Source organism: Lupinus angustifolius, chromosome LG04 (genome assembly GCF_001865875.1).
Source record: "Lupinus angustifolius cultivar Tanjil chromosome LG04, LupAngTanjil_v1.0, whole genome shotgun sequence".
Taxonomy (NCBI): Eukaryota; Viridiplantae; Streptophyta; class Magnoliopsida; order Fabales; family Fabaceae; genus Lupinus; species Lupinus angustifolius.
Genome location: NC_032012.1, coordinates 13,769,755 through 13,789,120, shown reverse-complemented (window position 1 = coordinate 13,789,120; position 19,366 = coordinate 13,769,755). Strand labels below are relative to the sequence as shown.

Here is a 19,366-nt window from a genome sequence, read left to right as displayed (position 1 = left end):
GAAATTCCTTAAGATTGGTGAAATATCAATCCTAGGATCTTGAATTTAATGATTCTCACACACACATATATGAATCAAATGGTGTAGTGTCATACATGAATTCATGTTCGTGGATGTGCTCCTTTGATCCACGCGTGAGAATCATTAAATTCCAATATCCTAAAATTGATATTTCACCAATCTTAAGGAATTTCTAACAAGTACATATAGCAGTCATAAACGACATCGTATATGCATAAATTACACACGACTTGGTTACAATTTTCTCTTTCATCTTCCCTCGCAAAACCTGCAATATACTACTGCCGCAGAAACGAAAACGGCGTCGTGTAGATCATAAACCAAGCGTTGAACATGGAAGAAAAAAGAGACCAGAAACTGCAACACCATCAAGAAGAAAAGGAAGAAGAAGAAGAAGAAGAAATCGTTTGCTTAGACGAATCCTTCTTCATCAATGACGAGTAATTCCACTTTCTCTTTGTCTCACTACTTTTTTTCTTAGTATCATAGAACTTAGTTCTAACATATGGAGTTTTCTTGACACTTGAAGTTACCAGCTGACGAATTTCACCTTTGGGTCTCAACAAATTCAGCTCTTTTGTCTTCATTCTGCTTCTAGTGAGTTTTTCTCCTCTTTGGTTTTTTTTTCAAACACATTATATGCTTCATTAATGGTTACGGCTTTTGCTCATTAAAATTGACTGTGCTTATTTTGGAGAAAGATAAAGTTTTGTTTTTTAGACTAAAATGTTAAAATGGTCATAACAAATATTTGCCCCCAAATGATTCCTTAGATATGTTTGACACAACTAGTTAATAAGTTCGTCGAAGACTTATAAGTTAGTTGGAACCTTATAAGGCAGTTAAAAGTTTATAAGCCCAAAATTGATAAGCTGGTTGATTGAGACAAAATTGTTTAACAAAATTAGCTAATATGCTAGCTATAGGTTGAGAATAAAATTAGGCTATAGCTTATAAGTTCATGTGCTTCTCCAAGTAGCTTATCGAATAGAAGCTTATAAGGTTGCCATTTATTGAAATAAGCCGCTTTACCACCAAACACACTAAAAATGATATCACATTCATCCTTTTATTGGCCTTCTTTTGCCAGCAAGTTAACAACTCCTGTGTGGCATGTCATTAAAAACAATTGGAGAAAATCCGTAATCTCGCTTCCGAAAACCTAACATATCAATCCCTCTAAACCCCTCTTCCTCGAATTTCTGGAATCTGTCATTCCATCTGAAGCTCACAATGTCCATGTAGTTCCAAGCTGATTCCTAGTCACTACCCATTTGTTGCACTGATTCCTTAAAAGGAAATTTAATGTGCTCCGAGTTTGATTATAACTGTATGGTCTTCAGCCAAGTTTGAATGTGTTAAGCTGAATGAAGTATTTTTCAACCTCAGTTCTTCTCTGAAGCCATTATTTACTTCACTGGCCCAGGTTTTGAATGTAAGCTAATTCACTATGTAGCCTTTCAAGGGAGGATAATCTTGGACTTGCTTTTCGTCTGTTTTCTCTTGAGCGGGCAACATACTAGACCAGGCGTGGCAGATCCCAATTCTAACTGCTTTGCAGTTCTGTTTTTTTTGATAGGTTAAATTAAAGAGCATTTAAAAATACATCCAGCCAAGTGAGCCTTCACTCTTTATAAGATAGAAAATTTAAATTAAAATAGGTTTAAACAAAAGTTGGAGTCAACTATGATATAAAATTATATATTTGGGAAAATGTTTTTGTAAACTGGAATGAATACTTCTGTGTTGATCTTGTTGGTGCATTTTTTTCGCTTTCTGTATATTCTATTAGCTATTAGGGTCACTACTGATTACCTTTTGAATCAGCTGATTTTGATTTGACTGGGCAGCTGGTGTGGCCTGGAGCCATGTTGCTGAATGATTATCTTTCAAAAAATGTTGAGTTGCTTCAGGGTCGCTCTGTCATTGAGTTAGGTTCTGGTGTCGGTATGTATGCACCTTTCATAGAAAATTTCATTTCTTATATTTAGATTTTTGATGCTTTTAGAAGAACCAATACATTCTTAACACACTTGTAGTTTAAGATACTGAATGTGAATCTTCATGTTAATCACCATCATGATTACCTAGTTTTAAGAAATGGATTACTTATCTTCATAGTTTATTTTCTTCCAAAGTATTACTGGATTCCTATCTTTATTTTGTTTAACATCGGACCCTGGTTATGAGGTGAGCTGCTACTTTGAATCACAGGTATTACTGGAATACTTTGCAGTGGATTCTGCCATAAATTTGTGTTGACAGATCATAATGATGAAGTTCTGAAGGTACGGATGCGAAAATCTGTTCCTGTGACATGTGTAACACATCCATATTTATCTACTATATAGACTAATGACACTATCTCCCTTCAGATCATAAATAAAAATATAAAGCTCCATTCATGTTCCGAAGATACTAGCCCTACTTCACACGGTGAGTAAAATAACTTCAAAGGGAAGATATATATTTTGATTCATTGAATTTTAGATTTATTATAAGTGCAGGATTAGTAGCGGAGAAACTAGAATGGGGGAACAAGGATCAGATCAATGAGATTTTACAAAAGCATCCAGGAGGTTTCGATTTTATTCTTGGAGCTGACATTTATATCCTTATTGTATTTAATTCCACTTTTGTCATACTTGAGCTATGCATAAGATATAGGTAAATACTTAGGTAACTAGTATCTATCAGGCTATTTATTCATACCTCTTTCCGGAGTCAACAAGCCAACCTCAAGTCATCTGTGTTGATGCTTTTTCTAAAATCGGATAAGTTACGGTTTCTTATGCTTCTGATGGGTTTAGAAGCTATCTCTTTTATGAATCTGACATCTTTCTTGTGAGACCTTGATCAATAGGTGTTCACGAAAAATAAATCTGTCTTCAGAAGTGTAGCAAAACAGGGGCTTTGATGTTGCATTCATTGCTGATCAATCCTGCACCCTCTTCAAGCTGTTTAACTTATCTATGAAATTGAAAGCTTTTGAAGGCACTATTTGACCTCCTTACTTTCTTCCTCACTTTCATCATAATTATAAATCTTTTGCTACTTATGGTTTCTAGCTCAATTAGCCATGGTTTGTGTTTGTTGGATATTTTAAACCATATTGTCATAGCCATGCTAGCACTAACTTCAGTTCTTTACTGAATTTAATATGTACATTTTGGAATATAGAAAATGAATGTGCATTTCATCGCTGTTTTGTGTAATAGTAGTTTATATTCATTGAAGAAAAATCAGTTCCAGAAACTTTCCTTGACAATGCATAAGCTTTCAGCAGTCAAGCATACCTCCGCTTTTTGGTACTGTTAATCATCTCCTGCGGGCTAGAGAGGGCAGAAAATGCAAATTCATACTAGCCTATGTATCAAGATCTAAGACGTATGTAAACTAGCTTGTTATTTATCATTTTTTGATTATTTTCTTGATTTAATGAATATTACTTTGCTGATTTACTGTTTTGTTGACAGGAACAGACTCATATTATAAATTGACTAGACACAGTTTTGCATTTTACTTTTGATGTGTCCATATAATTTATAGTATTAGATAGCCATAGATATTAACATGGTCTTTAGAAAACTCAACTTCAATCTAATATCAAATTTTTAACACAAATTTGCTCCACTTATGAGCTTTAAAAGTCTTTATTCATGTTAACCCAGTCTCCCTTAATTTAAAAAAAACTTTACTCTTTTTCTTCTATATATTGGTCTTGGCGCAACGATAAAGTTGTTGCCTTCTGACTGGAGATTCGGTTTCAAGACCTAGAAACCACCTCTTTGCTTGTTGGAGTAAGGCTGCATGCCCATATCCTTCCCAAGCCCCAATAGATTGAAGCCTCATGCATTGGGTCATCCTCTCTGTTACTACCAAGTTTCTATTGGAACTTTTAAATTATTTGTGTAAACAAGTTCCTTGAATATCCTTCTATGATGTTCATTTTGTATGTTTTGTGGTCTCAATTGTGAATTGCACCTTACTCTTGCCTCCTACTTTGTCCCTAGAAAAAGTCTTATTTTTTTGCTAGAAATGATGCTATGATGTGGTCAAATGTATCAGCATTGTTCTCAATCAAAATTTCTTTCCTTTGCAGCATGGACTCAATGATAATTACTGAAGCTTCTAAGCATCAGATGCACCTGAAAGAAGTGCTTGGAACAAGGACTATTGTTGGGAATCTTGAAGGGGTCATCTATGAAACTACTCTTGAGTAGAAACATTAAATATATGTTAGTTTGAGGCTTCAGAAACAGATACAGCATATGACAACATGAACTGATTTGGGGTGAGCACACATGTATTTTTATAAATTGTTCGATCCATGTAATCGAACCTCTTCTAGGTAGTGGTGAAAGCCTCGATTGTTGCGGAAAGATGCTCAACTGTTTCCATGTCAATCCCTGGAAGCAAACAGCATGGTGTTGATGACACAAGAAACCCTTTATTCTTGTAGGCTCTATCTTTCAAAATGTAATTTTTTAAGTCAAAGGGTTACATGTAAAATAATCACCAAAATTTTCATCATGATGAGCTCGTAACTTATGTTGTTTTTTGACTTAGTGATGATAAAGAAAAGTGATGATAAATATATGAACTTGTAGTTTTTGAAAAAGAAGATTGCACGTTTTGAAAAGCTGAAAACCTAAATGAAAATGCAACATGAAAGAAATTTGGCACAATATTTTTCTTTCTTGTTATGGGAGTGAAATTAGATAGATTATTTTCAACTTAATTTTCTTTTGTAATATATAAGTTGTTTTCACATTATATTTTTTCGAGATGTATAAATTATATTCACATTACATATTTTATTTATCAACGGGCATTGGTTCAAGTGGTATATGTTTGATTTCCTCCATTGGGAGAGTTAGCCCCACATACATGTGGATGTTCCCGGCTCGGACAGGATTGCCTCAAGTGCGAGGATACCTGTGGTAAACAAAAAAAAACATTACTTATTTTATTTTCATATTGCATTATTGCATAGCCAATGGATTTAACTACTCATTATAATCATTAAAAACTGAAGTGGATGTAGAATTCCCATTTGAATTGTCTTCACGATCATCTCTAAAAAGTGATTCTAGTACTTTTCATGACATAACAGAAACTAAAAGATTAAATTGTGTTACCAATTAGTAATGCAAAATTGCCACATAACCAAATTCTTGGAGATGAATGTAAGTATACACATTTAATATATCATCCATCATCTATGTTATTTTAATTTAAAAGTAATAATAATTTAAAAAATGATGACAAATAATACAATGATAATATAAAAAACTGTTAAACTATCACTTTCAATACATACATATTTTTTTCATTCCCAGAAATGTTACTTGGAATTGAGGCGTAGAAGTACAAGTTTGATCTACATGTTTGAAGTTTATGTTGCAATTCACGTTAGTACATTGTACTCTACTACCAACACCTCTTTAAGCATTTTGCATTGCATGATCCGTTATTTTTTTCTAGGATCTTCTTGGTATATTTGATATTCTCAAACCTTTGAGCCTTTCAATTGAAAATAATTTCTACATTTTTTGAAAATTAGGAACTAAATTACAAATGATGAAAAATTGAAGGGTATTTATGAAGACCAAAATATTGTTTTGCACCTCAAGTAAAATTTCAAGTAGGTTGTAGACATTTTATTTAAGAATTTAAATGTCACACTATCATAAAATAAATGAGTAAATCATTCTTGTATCCCTTGAGTTTTAGTGAAATTACATAATCTTTCATTTCTTTTTCTACTCAAACACAAACCCTGAATTTATTTAGATAAGAATAAATAAGTGTAATTTTTTAAATAAAAGTGATGATAAATATAATTAAGTTCTTGGATTTTGAAGGCTATGCTGAAATACAAAACCATGACTATGCCAACCCTGAGCTGGACTAATGCTAATTCAATTAATAAATTCATAACCAAAACGATGTATAAGGAAATTGGAGGTCCTAAAGACAAAGTCACGTGGAGGAATCTTTTCTATGGCAATATTGCACGACCTATCCCATTTCTACAGCAATATGGCAGTGTGTTCTAAAGTGGCTGAGACATTACCATAGACCTAGGGCTGAGAGGAAGAACTGAATTGGATTATTAAGCAGTCAAAAGGGAAGAGCATGCGATGCAAATTGTTAAAGGGAGCTGCAACTGAAACAATGTATTCAATTTGGAATATGAGAAATATGGGTGAAAATTTGATGTCCCATAAAAGTGTACTACTCCATCTGGCATTATTTATGATTGGTCAGAAAAATACTTAATTATTAATTTTTTAACTTAGATGAATTTTTTATAACCAATCACAAGCAATACCACATGGAGTGACACACTTTATGATACAACAGATGTGCTCCCGAGAAATCTATGTGTCTATCAAGGGAAGGACATCAATGCAAATATTGGACAACATGTTATCCAAACTATTTGTACTAGAATTAGTCTCTGAAATTATACTGCCAAACCTTGTGTGTAGTTGATTTTTGGGTAGTCTGTTAGATTCTAACATAGATCTCTCTGATCCGTTTGTAATTAATTGTTTTGGTAATAGATTTTTCTTGTTCCAAAAATATATATAATTAAATTAAATAAAATGTGATTTTTTATGAGGACAAATCTAAATAATATATGATTCAAAAAAATAATGAAGATATATTGACTCATATATTATTTGGATTTGTTTCTACAATATAACAAATTTTTTAACTTAATTTCACTTATCACTATTTATTTAAAAATTACATTTATTTCTCGGTAGAGTAATAAATGTAATGCATATATATAAAAGAAATAAAATATTTCCTCTTGCTAGAAGATAATTTATTTTCTTAAACTCATTATTTGACATGTGTCTTGTTTCCCTTCCATCTAAAAGTTTTTATTTTAAAATATTTTATAGAAAGAAAAAATAATACACATGTCTACAATCAGTAATTTTAAGGAAATAAATTATTTGCAAAAATATTATTCTCATATATAAATTAGGATTTATATAAATATAAAAAAGGAAGAAATAATTTATTTAATTCCATTAAAAATTTACCAATAAAGTGCATCTTTTGAATTTTATGTTCTTATTTTCCTACCCTTTCTTCCCTCTTCTCTGTCACATTTCCTTTGTTGTTCCCCCTATGGAATCTCTGCAATTCGCACAAGAATTCCACCAAACCCAATTCCATTTCATGAACAAACTCAAACACACAATTCCCCTCACTTCTTCCTCTTTTCACATCAAACCCTTCTCCGTTTCTTCTTCTTTTTCTTCTCCCACAATAACCCAAACCAAAACCACTGTGAACAACCCTCAAGTCATAGTTCCTGAAAAGAAGCGCAAGGTTAAGGCTTCTGATGCTGAACTCAAACATAATTGGTTGGCTTCAATCTCTTGCGTTTCTCCATCAAGTACCCATCTTTTGAATGAAGAGCAGCATCAGCATCAGCATCAGCAAGAAATCACAACCTACAAAAACGATGAGGGTTCTAAATGGATCCTTGGAATTGACCCAGATGTGTCTGGTGCAGTGGCACTCTTGAAAACCCATGATTCTGTTTCCTCAGCCGAGGTACCATGCTTCTTATTTTTGCCTTATTTGGGTAAAGTTCTTTCCTTTATTGATTTTATAGCCTTTAAGGCCTTATGGGTAGTTCAGTAGTTATAGAGAGAGGGAGACCGAGAAAAATCGGACGGAAAACTATTAACAAGGGTTTAGAGGTAATTGAGTTGTCTATAGACATGATAAACTTAGAAAAAACTGAAACTTTTAAGTTCTAACTTGTGGCAATTGCTTTCTTTTATGTGTGTATTTGATGGGTTGTGTTTCAGAATATACTGAGGTGGTGCTTTCACAGTTTTTAATGAATGGCTTATAGTGGTCATGAAGGGCCTGAGTTGTATTTATAAGGTTAGGTTCTAAGTTTGGTTGTTGATCATGTTGGAAGGGTCGTGGTTTGTTCAAATTTGTTCGGCAGCCGCTAGGTGTGTGGGTAGTTTGAAGGATGTTATAAGCTTAAATTTTAGTGCCCCCATTGTCACAGTTGGTTGACTGTGTTCATATATATAGCATGGATGGATGTTATGTACATTGTAGGTTGTGTGCCTCTTGTTATGGTAGCAGCTATTTTGTCTCTGGTACGTAGCAGCCAAAAGTGCATTTGGATGGAACGAGTCTCCTTTTAGTCAGATGCTTTTGTGTCTTCTTATTTGTGGTCTTTGTGCCATGTCTTGTTGTTATGCTATATACTTGTTTAATTGTATGTTCTGTTGTGGAATGAGATAACCATGAAAAGGAAACAAGTAGGTTTCATACTTACATTGTAGATAGCATACTGGATTTCCTTATATTGGTGCATTGTAACTAAGATGGTTACAGTAGTTGTGTAGGAGCCTAGATGCTTAAGAATATGGGGCTTTCACAGTTTTGGGCATCCACATATGCATGTCTGATATCCAAGATAGCTATAAGAAATGAATGTGATACCCATTTCATATAGATATATGAGAAGTGAGAATACTAATAGTGAAGAACAACTGTTTGGCACTAAAATTAGCAGAATTTCATTTTGATGGGACGAGTTTACTTGTAGATGGTTTTGTGTCCTAGCATTTGTGGTGTTCGTGCCATGCCATCTTGTTATGAGATATAGTTGTTCATTTGTGCCGTGTCAACTTGTTGTGAGATACAATTGTTCATTCTAAGTTCCATTGAGGATTGGAATTAATTAGAATTAAGAATAGACTGGGCCAAACTTAACCTTGGAAGCTAGCTTAAGAGGGGAGGATTTCCTAAGTCATTATAAATGGTACTTTGCCCATACACTCAGCTAATGTGGGATCTTAACACAACCCCTTTACACTCATGTCGATGACTAGACATCTGGAATGTGAAGTTTGCAGGATCAAATATTTGTGGGTGACCTAACCAAAGGACCGGGATAGGCTCTAATACCATATTATAATTGAGAATGGATTGTGGCTAATTCAGCCTCAAAATATTGCTTCAGGGGGTGATTTCCCTATTCATTATAAGGGGTACTTTAACCATATACCTAGCTAACACGGGATCTTCACAAAGATATACATCCTAAGGAAACAAGTGGGGGTTCCGTTGTAGATAGTCTGTTAGATTTGTATTGGCGCGATTTAGCTTAAATCTTTGCAGTATTTGTTTAGGATCCTAGGAGTTTGGTAGTGGTATGAAGCATGGGTGGGAGTGTGCTTAAGTATTTGGAGCTGCATAGTTTTCAGCATGGCATATGCATGCCTAATAATAAAGATATAAAAAATAAATGGAAGTGCCACCCATTGCAGATAGGTATAAGAAGTGATACTGAAAATAGAAGAACTGATTTTTGCTATTAAAATTATGGGAGTTTGCTACGTTAAGGTGGTAAGTATAAGAAGGCATAATGATTTGCGTCTTCCTTATTGTGAATGTGTACCGTATTTTCACAACCACAGAAGGCGTCAAAATGAGTGATATTTTGTCATTAATTAAAATTGAAAAATAAATTGTTAGGAAATTGTAGCCTACCCCCTCCTTGAATAAGCATCTTATGAATTATGTAGAGTAATTATAAATGTTGTGTGAGGACTGATACTGTTTGCAGTTACTCTTAGGTTTCTTCACATAAGGAAGAGGCAGCGGAAGTATAAGATCTGAATGAGGGTTGTTGTCAATGGAATACTATGCTCCTTTCTACATTTGTAAATTGCTTTGGCATTAGATTTTCTGGTTCCCTTGATTTCCATGTTTTAAACTGCCACTGTAGATGATGTTTAGAATTTTATCTCTCCATATTTTGAAACAGATATTATTATTTGATTCTAGTCCAATATATGCAGGTGTTCGACTCTCCTCATGTGCAAATACTAGTTGGCAAAAGAACTCGAAGACGCTTAGATGCCAACTCTATTGTTCAATTGGTTCGTAGTTTTGATGCTCCAGTTGGTATATTATGTTTTCCCCATCTTCATCTCTAAATAAATGCACAAACCTTTCTCTAGACTGCCTTTTTGGGCTCTGAGCTTTAATTGAATATTTATTTCTATTTATACTAATGGTTGAAACAAATCATTGTAGCCTTTGGTCCGGTCATGTTATAGTTGTTAGTCTTCTTGCTAAAGTTCTGGACTTAATGTCTTTTCTATTTGAGGTTGTCGTTCTCTTCTGCCAGAGGGTGATATTGTGATTATAATATGTTGAGACAAGCCTGCTGATTCTTGTAAGAATCTGAGCCTACTTGTATAAAAGAACGACTCAGTGTACGAGACTTCCACCTACTAGGGTCTGGGAGGGTTGATGTAGGGGTGGCAAATGGATGGATTTGGATGCTAATGGATGGATGGAAAACCATCCATTAATCCATATAAATCCACTTAAACTACATTTTAAGTTATCCAATCCATCCAATTTATCCATGACTCCCTTTTCATGGATTTGGATGGATGAATATCCAGTCCATTTGATTTTTTTTATTGGAACTAAAAAAATCTATTGAAGAAAATCATTATTTTAAAACTACTATTTCAACTAAACATTTTTTAAAATCACCTTTTAAGAAAACACTTTTAAAATCATTTAGAAATCAATTTTGTTTAAAAGTGATTTTTTGAAATTTTATAGAATTTTTTTTTTCAAAATTCTATGAGCATATGTCATTTAAGGTTCTACATGTAAATTATTTAACTAATACTTTTTGATTGTAATACCTATGCTCAGTGTCAGAATAAAGATTTATACATAATCACTATATCATTTACTATTCGTTTGGATTAAATTTTTTGAATAGTCAATGATAATTAAATATAAACGATAGATGATGTAGTGACAATATATAAAACTCATACATTGGTCGGTGCATACATTTTTATCGTACATCTATATGTTATGTACTTAAAAATAAATTTTTAATGTTAACTACATACACATTTCTTATAATTGATATCAATTTAATAAAATATTAAAAGTGAGAGTGAGAATCATGGATGAATTTGCTTGAATTTAGTTTTCTTAAATATTAAATGAAATTGAAAATGCAAAAAAAATCATTTTTTATTTTTATTTTTGGATGGATTGGATATCCATCCAAATGAATATATCCATGGATATCCATTTGATATAATGGATGAATCCATCCATTATCAACACTATCCATTTAAATCCATTAGTTCTAATGGATGGATTGTGGATTATGGATAATTTTGCCACTTCTAAGTTGATGTATGCAACCTTACATGTGCTTACTATTTTGTTTATACATTTTATGCAATGCAGAATAGTAAACACAATTAGGGGAAGTTTTTTTTAATCATTGTATGATTTAGTGTCTAAAGCCAAAGCTACCATTATATTTGCTATTGTTTTGATAAGATCTAATATAAGAAGCCACAAGTTTACTATTAATTATTAGAATAATCAGTCTTAACTAGAGCTGAAAAAGTAGTTTATACTAGGAGGGTTGTCCAAGTTATTATACATAGTTCATCCCTCATATATTGAATCAATGTCCAAGTTATTATCCACTGGTTTGTTAGTTTGCATTTTTGTGATAGTAGATGGTTCTTACTTATACTTTTCTTTGTAATGTAAACTGACTCTTGATTTCATTAGGAACCATTGCATATATAGAGCAGTCACTCCCTTTTCCACAAGACGGGAAGCAGGTTGGTATGCTAGAACTAACTAGATCATCTTTTGGTGTTCTCTAATGACTTAAATATACTGCCTTTTGTTAATAATCCACTGCTTTCTTAAATTACCAATTCATGCCAATGAGTGGTGAAGATTATGTGCTTCTATTTCAAGAAATTGAAGAATATTGGCTAGATACACAGAAATGGCTTGCAGTTATTCCAAGTTATGACGCCGTATCTGTGCTTGGTGTAGCTATGGTCAGCTTATCACCGGATTTAAAAGTTTGCCAATAATTGGTTCCATTCAAGTTTAAGCCTATTGTTATATGCTTATCATGACTTAAATTGTAATCTGAAATTTTTTTGGCAGTGATGAATGCCTAATGTTTAAACTTTAAGACTGTTTAATTTATTTTTGAAGAAATGTATGAAGCTTCCTTTGTTCTGATCTCTTTTCAGTTTCAATCTTTAGATCATATTTTTAGTTTACTTTTATTAACATTTAAAAAGTTTGTTCTAATTTTATTTAACTCATTAATATTTTTGGCCTATCTTTTGCAATCAAGGGCTGGTGGAGTGGAGGATTTGGGTATGGGCTGTGGATCGGGATCTTAGTTGCGTCGGGGTTTTCTGTTGTTCCAGTGCCATCTTTTACTTGGAAAGCAAAATTTGAACTCTCTGGAAGTAAAATTGCAAAGGTTAGAGCAGGTGTTTCCTAATTATTGTATGCAAATATTCTTACTTTTCAAGTTCTTTATTATCTTGTACAAAGTAGAGATAATTAGCAAGCATATGTGATGTTAGATTTTTTAGTTTTTTATCAAAAGATTATGTTAGCTAAAACCACAGACTACTAGTACATGCAGTGACACAATTTCTGGGACAACAGATGTACCCGCTAAAACAAAAGGAAGCAATGGTTAAGCATGTCAGAACAGGACATTATGGGTTCTATTCTATGTTTAGAGTAGTACTTTATAAATAAAAGTATAACTAACTAACTGTTCCAACTACCCTTCTATCCCAACTGTGTCAAACAACCATGTAATACTATAATTGATGAAACAAATATTTCAGAAGCTAAATTTTTTAATAGGATTATAATTAAAAATTGATGTAGAAATGCATAAATAAATTTACCTAGAATTATTCTGTGGTTTTTCTCTCAAGGTAAAACTATTTTAATTAGAAACAAATCATTTTGCACTATCTCAGGGCTCTTTGAAGTTGGAAGGAAATTTAAGCAAAATTTTCTGCTGTTGATATTTCTCCATTTACTGTATATCCATTGATGTTTGAATATTGTGCTACAGGATGATAGCAGGAGAGTTGCATCCACATTATTTCCATCATTGAGTTCCTTGTTAAGTAGGAAAAAAGATCACGGTATTGTTTCTCTCATTTCATCTATTATTTAAGTACTATATCTGGTTGATAAAAAAATGTGTGAAAATGGGAATGCTAATTAAACTTACCCTAATCCTGGAGATCATATATGGCATTTATGAAGATCCTGCAACTTATCAAACTGACATGTAGTCTGTAGATATATCACTCATGGCTTTAAACCAAAACGACCTCCGGTGATTTGTTCTTGTTTGTTGCTTTTGCAACGGTAATGTTGTTCCTTAGTGACCATGAGTCACTGGGCAACACTATGTAGATCTACTCTCACCATATCCCACTAAGTGGGAGCCTCGTACAACGGGCCGCCCTTTTCTTATTTGTTCTTGTTTGTTACGATGTACCTCATGTACTTTGATCTTTCATGAGTTTGTTACATTGCAGGAAGGGCAGAGGCTTTACTAATTGCTGCATACGGCAAAGACCAGAACAATAGCTTGAGATTATCTAGTGATATTTTGGAGAAGTTGGAAACTTCAAAATAGCTTGACAAGTATTAAGGTGTTAGCCTCCATAATTTTTTTCTTATATTTTTATGTAACTTGATTACCAAGATTGACTCCATTGTAAACCATATTTTAATTTATATTTTCCCAAGCTAATATTTATTGATCAAAATATTAATTCTACTTCAGAACTAGTTCTCAATTCATTGTAACTGAGAAGAAAAGAGAATTGTACCTAGAACCAGCAAATTACTGATGGAGAAGCAAAATACATTGTACCTCATTTTTGTGTCTCAATCCATGTTATTATTTCTCTTTTACTTGCACCATCCACTTCTATTTGTAGACATTGAGGCAAAAATGTCCTTTTTTTTTTGTTATGTTTCACTTTCACACTCCATTAGACGACTCCGTCTAGTAGGTCTAAGATTTGATTGTTGTTGCTATTATCGCTTTCACACTCCTTGAGTTAGAAACACGATTGCCTTTCATTGATAAGAGCCTGCTTCGACTCCACTGCACTAGCTTACATGTCGAGGAAGGTCGACATGTGTGTTGTGCAAAGTGAGAAGAGCTGATCCTATATGTTTGTCAGTGGAGCCAAAATCTCAATGGCATTCAGTAGACTGATAGACCACAATTTTGTTGATGTGGTCGATCAATGAGTGTGTTTGGGTTCCATCTTTATGAATTGTTCCAAAGTAATTTTAATTAATTTTGTACTGATTCAACTGGTTCTACATCAAATTACTCTAGAGTTTAGATTATTCTCACTCCCTAAGTCTTTTTGTTTACGGGTTGACGTAATGCCCCCATAACATGTGTTTGTAATATCATAGTTGTTCAATTGGACAACTATTATTTCAATTTCTGTTATTAATCAATAGTAGATTATTTAGGTTGTTAATCCTTTCTCTTTATAAGTTGTACTAGAAGGATGAAATTATCATGAATGATAAATATACAGGTTTACGTTTCTCTTTAGAATTTAACTCCTAAACAAATGTTTGTTTTAATCCATAGATAATCCATTTGCTTTCTAACATTTTGGTGCTTTTATTATCAGTCTTGTCATGGAAAGGGTTATCTATAAGCTAGATTAATGTATATTATCGAATACTAATAGGTGAATAAAGCTACCAAAAGAGAAAGGGATACCACCAGGTCAGTGTCGATAGAGTGAAAGCCGTCGTGAATGTTGGTCCTAAAAGAGGCGGCAATGTTAGAAGTTCCGCATTGAGTAGAATATCAAACTCAATGGGGTACTTAAGCCATGAGGCTCTCCCACCTAATAGACTAATATTTTAGATTAAGCTCTCCTGATGTGTTTAATATAAGACTCTATGTAGTGGGATGAAAAGCAAAGTAATTTTTTAATATTATTTTTAACAATTAATGGTGGATTTGAGAAATTTTAACTAATAATTAACTTGTTAGCGTGGGAATATAACATTTGTCATTTTAGTTATTGATAGATTGAAATTACACATTTCAGCTAAATTTGGTGTTTGTATTATGATCTTAAACTAGCAATGTCCTTTTAGAAGTGGATTCAAAAGAAACTACTGAGTTTTATTCAAGATGGATCATATTGTTCATTGCCACTTGCCATCAAATTTATATAGAATGCAACAAGAATGCATAAATTTTAGGCAAAGATGGACATTCAAGACCTTTGGTATTGCATGCCTTCAATTAAGTCACATTATGACAATTCCAATGATCATATGAATTCGCAACACTATGGATTATGAATTTAGTAAGATGATCAAATTAAAACAGCACTCATAGTTACAACTTACAAGGTTACAATATCAACAACAACAACAACCATATCTTATTAAAATTTCACTAGGTGGGTCGGCTACATGGTTACGATCTAAATTTCCGAGTGATATAGCAAGCGGCGTCCTCTCAACCCACAAAGGTAGCTTCTTCTTCTCTGTTTTTGTGGTGCAATCTTTTCTTTTGATGCAACTTTTGTCAAATTCTCAATGCCATCATTGCCAAAAGCCTCAATTGATTGAAGAGAATCATAAGCAACATTGGTAGCATGCTTATCAAGCCATATTATGATGTCTTCAAAAACTTTGTCAATGTTATCATCAGGCTCACCAGATGTTAAACCATGCCACATTCCAGGGTACAATTTTATGGTCTTATCTTTGCTACTGGCTCTTTCATATAATGCTCTGCTTACTTCTGGGTCAGTTACTATGTCTGCTTCACCATGCAATACAAAGAATGGAAGTTTTACCTGCTCAGAATTCACCCAATGAACCCAACAAATTAGTACATTTCAAGATATGATCGTTTGATAGTTAGGAAAATAAAAGGGCAATTTCAATAATGATTATAAGACATATTTTATACACCTATGTGCATTTTTTTTACAACAATTTTTAGATAATTGTTTATGTGACTGTGGGGAAGGCTGTGTACAATGGTAGTCTTGTGTATTGGACTGTGCTAAGTGAATATTGAGATGTATATGTTGAGACTAGGTAGAGGAATTCTGGAAACAACATTTCCATTCGTGGGATAAGACTACATATATTTATTTTCCTAAGACCCTAATAAGTGTTACGAAGTAAAAAAAATATGTGTAAAATTAAAAGGAAAACATAAGTTCTCCCACAAATATGTGTCACTCATTCCCATTGGGTAAGAAAATTAAAATTAAAATAACTTGATTTAAATATCAAATACCTTTATATATTTTTGACTAATTAAAATGAGAGACATAGAGAAAATACATTATGAAACGGACAACTATTGTTTCCAAGCATATTCTTAAATCTGTTCCGGACCAATTAAAATAAAGCATGACTTTTTCTATTTTTATTTTATTTTGATGATGGTTTGGGACTGACTTGAGAACAAAAAATCATTGTCTTTGTGAAACAACTTGTTCACAAAAATGAATTATTTTCCAAGCTTTTCTAAAAAATTGTGGTACAAATAACAAAGGTGTAACCTTATATAAGCTGTCTTCAAGACTCATGCTAGTTCTCAACATTTCTAATGCTGTTTTCAACCTGGGTTTGTCCTGGTATATCAACTTGTTTCTCCTTATCTGCAACCATCATCAATTGAAGGGACACATCATTTATAATTCAGCAAGATTCTCTAAGTCATTATATTAAGCCCTAGTGAGTAGTGACATATAGCATCTATAAATTTATAAATATGAAGGAAGAAAATTAAACCTTACCCTTTCTCTTTTGGCAGGATCTTTGAAAGCTGAATTAATGACATCCTTTGTGGGAACTATCTTCCACTTTGGTATGACATCTTCAACTTTAGTCAATATGTTTATCACCACCTGGGGTGGTTTCACTTTCTCAGATATCTGCCATGTGTTTTAATATAAAGTCATAAATATAAACCATGATCAATATATAAGGTATGGAAATTTCTCAGAGATAGTTATTCATGATTTATTTTAAGAGAAAAATATGTAAAGTGAAAGTGTAAGAGATGTTTACATTATTATGAGTGTATCATTCATTTTCAATCATCATTGACTCTTAAATAAAAGTAATATAAATAAATGGTGAATAATACATTAACTGTGTGTAAATCTTTATATTGTTAATGCATAGATATTATACTCTTATTTTAAACTATTTATCAAATATCAACCAATATTAATCTAAGTACTAACAACTCAAGTTTCTTCTAAGTATTATCTTTGTGAGAGTATTAATCTAAATCTTTCCCAATCTAGTTGACATTTTTCTTCATATAGAAACTGCACTATCATCCTTTTGATCTATTCTCATTCGTGGGATTTCTAATGATCTTCACCGCATATCTCTAAACTGTTAAGGTACAACTCTACCATCTTTTCTACAATTCTAACTGCTTCAACTTTTTCCTCCTTACATTCATTCCTAATTTTGTCTTAAATAGTGTGTTCACTTATCTAACATAATATTTCATCTATAATACATAAAGTTTATTGTCTTGTTAACACTTTAGCTCCCAACATTCAACTCTTATGTATATATAACAAAATAGAGAGAGTTTTGCTCCAGTTCCAACCCAATTCAAGTCAGTTGAAATTTAAAGTGATTTTGAGTCGGTGGAAGATGTTGGGAAAAAAACTATAAATCAAATTTAATGACACTGTCCTAAACTAAAAATTATTCTTAAATGGAATTTGTTTTTCCTGAGTTCAAATGAATGTCTAGGCAAAAGACATTCATACCTTACACATAGGTGCAACAAGAACTGCACCATCCCAAAATGAAGGGTCCTTTCTATGCAAAAGTAGGGCCACTGCCCCTCCCATTGACTCTCCATAAAGGAACTTGGCCTTTCCCTTATACTCTGGGATCTCTGAAACAACCAAATTAATGAACATAAATCATTGCCAAAATGTTTCAAAGTAATAATGGTAATAGAGTCAAATATTTGATTACCTACCACTAATTGATTTGTAATAGTCATAACAATCGTTAACAATGTTATCAAACTTCTTTATGTAACAACGTGGACCTTCAGATTGTCCATGTCCTTCATAATCTATACCATAAACAGCATAATTTGCACAAGCTAGCCTTACTCCACATTCTGCATGCAACATGCAAAGAACAAGTTAAACCACATTATTGCATAATGCTTAACTTTTCCTTATTTTTTTTATCAATAGGTTATTCTTCTTTATCTACTACAAATATTTGTGCCAATAAGCTCCAATGAAAATGAGACCATATGTCATAGTTGTTGCACATGGTTAGGAGTTTTACATAGAGTGAAAAAGTAAGCTTCTTGTGTCACTTGTGTTCTCCCGACTAATAAACTAATATTTTGGGTTGGACTTTTCTAATATGTTTAAGTCATAACAGAGAAGACAGACAGTAGGACTGACGTTAGATTAAGATATATTATAAGTGACTGGAACACCCAAAAAAGAAAGAATTATTATTGGATCAATGTAAGTAGAATAAAAGTCATTGGGAATATTAACCCTTAAATGGAGCGACAATTTTACGAGTTTCACAATTTATTGAAAAATAACGAAGATGTGATATTTAAGTCATACAGTAGTTATCGAAAATCACTTCACCGTGAGTATAAATGGATGAAAGGGATAAGTAATAGTCATAGTCATAGGAAACCCAATCCTGAACTACATTGCATGGTTCTACAGCCAAATGGTAATAAGATATTCTTGTAAATAAAATGTAAGATATAGAATGAGGCACTATATTAGCATAATGTATTTATGTAAGAAAAAATCTAGTTTGAGAAAAAATGTGATGAAAAACAGAATAATCAGACTGAAAACATCATAAAGTTTGAGTTATTTAAATGAGAATAAAGTATCTATCAGATAAATTATTTACTTGTAGTCACTAAAATTATGACATGCGTCTTATTTAAACATTTTCTATAAAAATATTTTTAAAACTAAACAAAATATACTTCATTCTCTATTTAAATATATTTTACATATTGTACCCTATTTTCATTTCTCTCTAACAAATTAAAGACTAAAAGAGTAACATAGAATAATGTGACCACCTCGGCCTACCACCAACTATAAAATCATATTTTTCAATGAAGCAGCTGCGAAATAGACTCATCAAGTCTTATTGCCATTCAGATGAAACTGCAATAAATTTTGACATTCGACTACTTCAAAATTTTGGTGCATAGCACTTCTCAAAGTTTTGTTTTAGTATCTAATTTTTCAAAATATTTTTTTAGTGGTTTCTTTAATTTTAAGATTAACTAAGGGAAAATATAACTGAATCGGTGAACACCCACTGGAACTAGTAAAGTTAAGATATTATATATATATATATATATATATATATATATATATATATG

The 19,366-nt window shown here is 32.5% G+C and overlaps 3 protein-coding genes across 6 annotated transcripts in view; 2 read left to right on the top strand and 1 right to left on the bottom strand.

Moving 5' to 3' along the window:
* On the top strand, positions 241-4,570 carry LOC109345926 (protein N-lysine methyltransferase METTL21A). Of its 2 annotated transcripts, none has more exons than XM_019585210.1 (8): positions 241-461; positions 551-618; positions 1,849-1,968; positions 2,236-2,309; positions 2,397-2,457; positions 2,523-2,630; positions 3,297-3,408; positions 4,124-4,570. In XM_019585210.1, exons 1-8 carry the CDS (start codon positions 355-357, stop codon positions 4,242-4,244), a joined length of 771 nt encoding a protein of 256 aa, XP_019440755.1. In that variant the 5' UTR covers positions 241-354; the 3' UTR covers positions 4,245-4,570. The 2 variants fall into 2 exon arrangements, with proteins under 2 accessions (XP_019440755.1, XP_019440756.1); XM_019585211.1 differs by having other exon boundaries at positions 242-461; positions 2,529-2,630; positions 4,124-4,569.
* On the top strand, positions 7,094-13,851 carry LOC109345925. Of its 3 annotated transcripts, none has more exons than XM_019585206.1 (6): positions 7,094-7,605; positions 9,885-9,990; positions 11,653-11,705; positions 12,242-12,373; positions 12,989-13,061; positions 13,464-13,851. In XM_019585206.1, the coding sequence occupies exons 1-6, from the start codon at positions 7,111-7,113 to the stop codon at positions 13,562-13,564; spliced, it is 960 nt and encodes a 319-aa protein (XP_019440751.1). In that variant the 5' UTR covers positions 7,094-7,110; the 3' UTR covers positions 13,565-13,851. The 3 variants fall into 3 exon arrangements, with proteins under 3 accessions (XP_019440751.1, XP_019440752.1, XP_019440754.1); XM_019585207.1 differs by lacking the exon at positions 13,464-13,851 and adding an exon at positions 13,171-13,450 and having other exon boundaries at positions 12,989-13,139; XM_019585209.1 differs by lacking the exon at positions 11,653-11,705 and having other exon boundaries at positions 9,885-9,965.
* The window catches only part of LOC109345924 (caffeoylshikimate esterase-like), a 7,322-nt gene continuing 3,227 nt past the window's right edge, over positions 15,272-19,366 (bottom strand). Inside the window, exons 4-8 of the mRNA XM_019585205.1 lie at positions 17,957-18,103; positions 17,739-17,869; positions 16,740-16,877; positions 16,503-16,601; positions 15,272-15,782 (exon numbers count right to left, since the gene is read on the bottom strand). Of these exons, the coding sequence (XP_019440750.1) occupies positions 15,405-15,782; positions 16,503-16,601; positions 16,740-16,877; positions 17,739-17,869; positions 17,957-18,103 (893 nt within the window). The 3' untranslated portion in view covers positions 15,272-15,404. The remainder of the gene's footprint in view (positions 15,783-16,502; positions 16,602-16,739; positions 16,878-17,738; positions 17,870-17,956; positions 18,104-19,366) is intronic.

Excerpts from the sequence above, each read along its gene's own strand:
- LOC109345926 (XM_019585210.1), top strand. The coding sequence starts at position 355 with ATGGAAGAAAAAAGAGACCAGAAACTGCAACACCATCAAGAAGAAAAG. Across the intron at positions 619-1,848 it reads TTGTCTTCATTCTGCTTCTA|CTGATTTTGATTTGACTGGG; the intron begins GTGAGTTTTTCT and ends CTTTTGAATCAG. Across the intron at positions 2,310-2,396 it reads ATAATGATGAAGTTCTGAAG|ATCATAAATAAAAATATAAA; the intron begins GTACGGATGCGA and ends ATCTCCCTTCAG.
- LOC109345925 (XM_019585206.1), top strand. The coding sequence starts at position 7,111 with ATGTTCTTATTTTCCTACCCTTTCTTCCCTCTTCTCTGTCACATTTCC. Across the intron at positions 7,606-9,884 it reads ATTCTGTTTCCTCAGCCGAG|GTGTTCGACTCTCCTCATGT; the intron begins GTACCATGCTTC and ends CAATATATGCAG. Across the intron at positions 9,991-11,652 it reads TAGTTTTGATGCTCCAGTTG|GAACCATTGCATATATAGAG; the intron begins GTATATTATGTT and ends TGATTTCATTAG.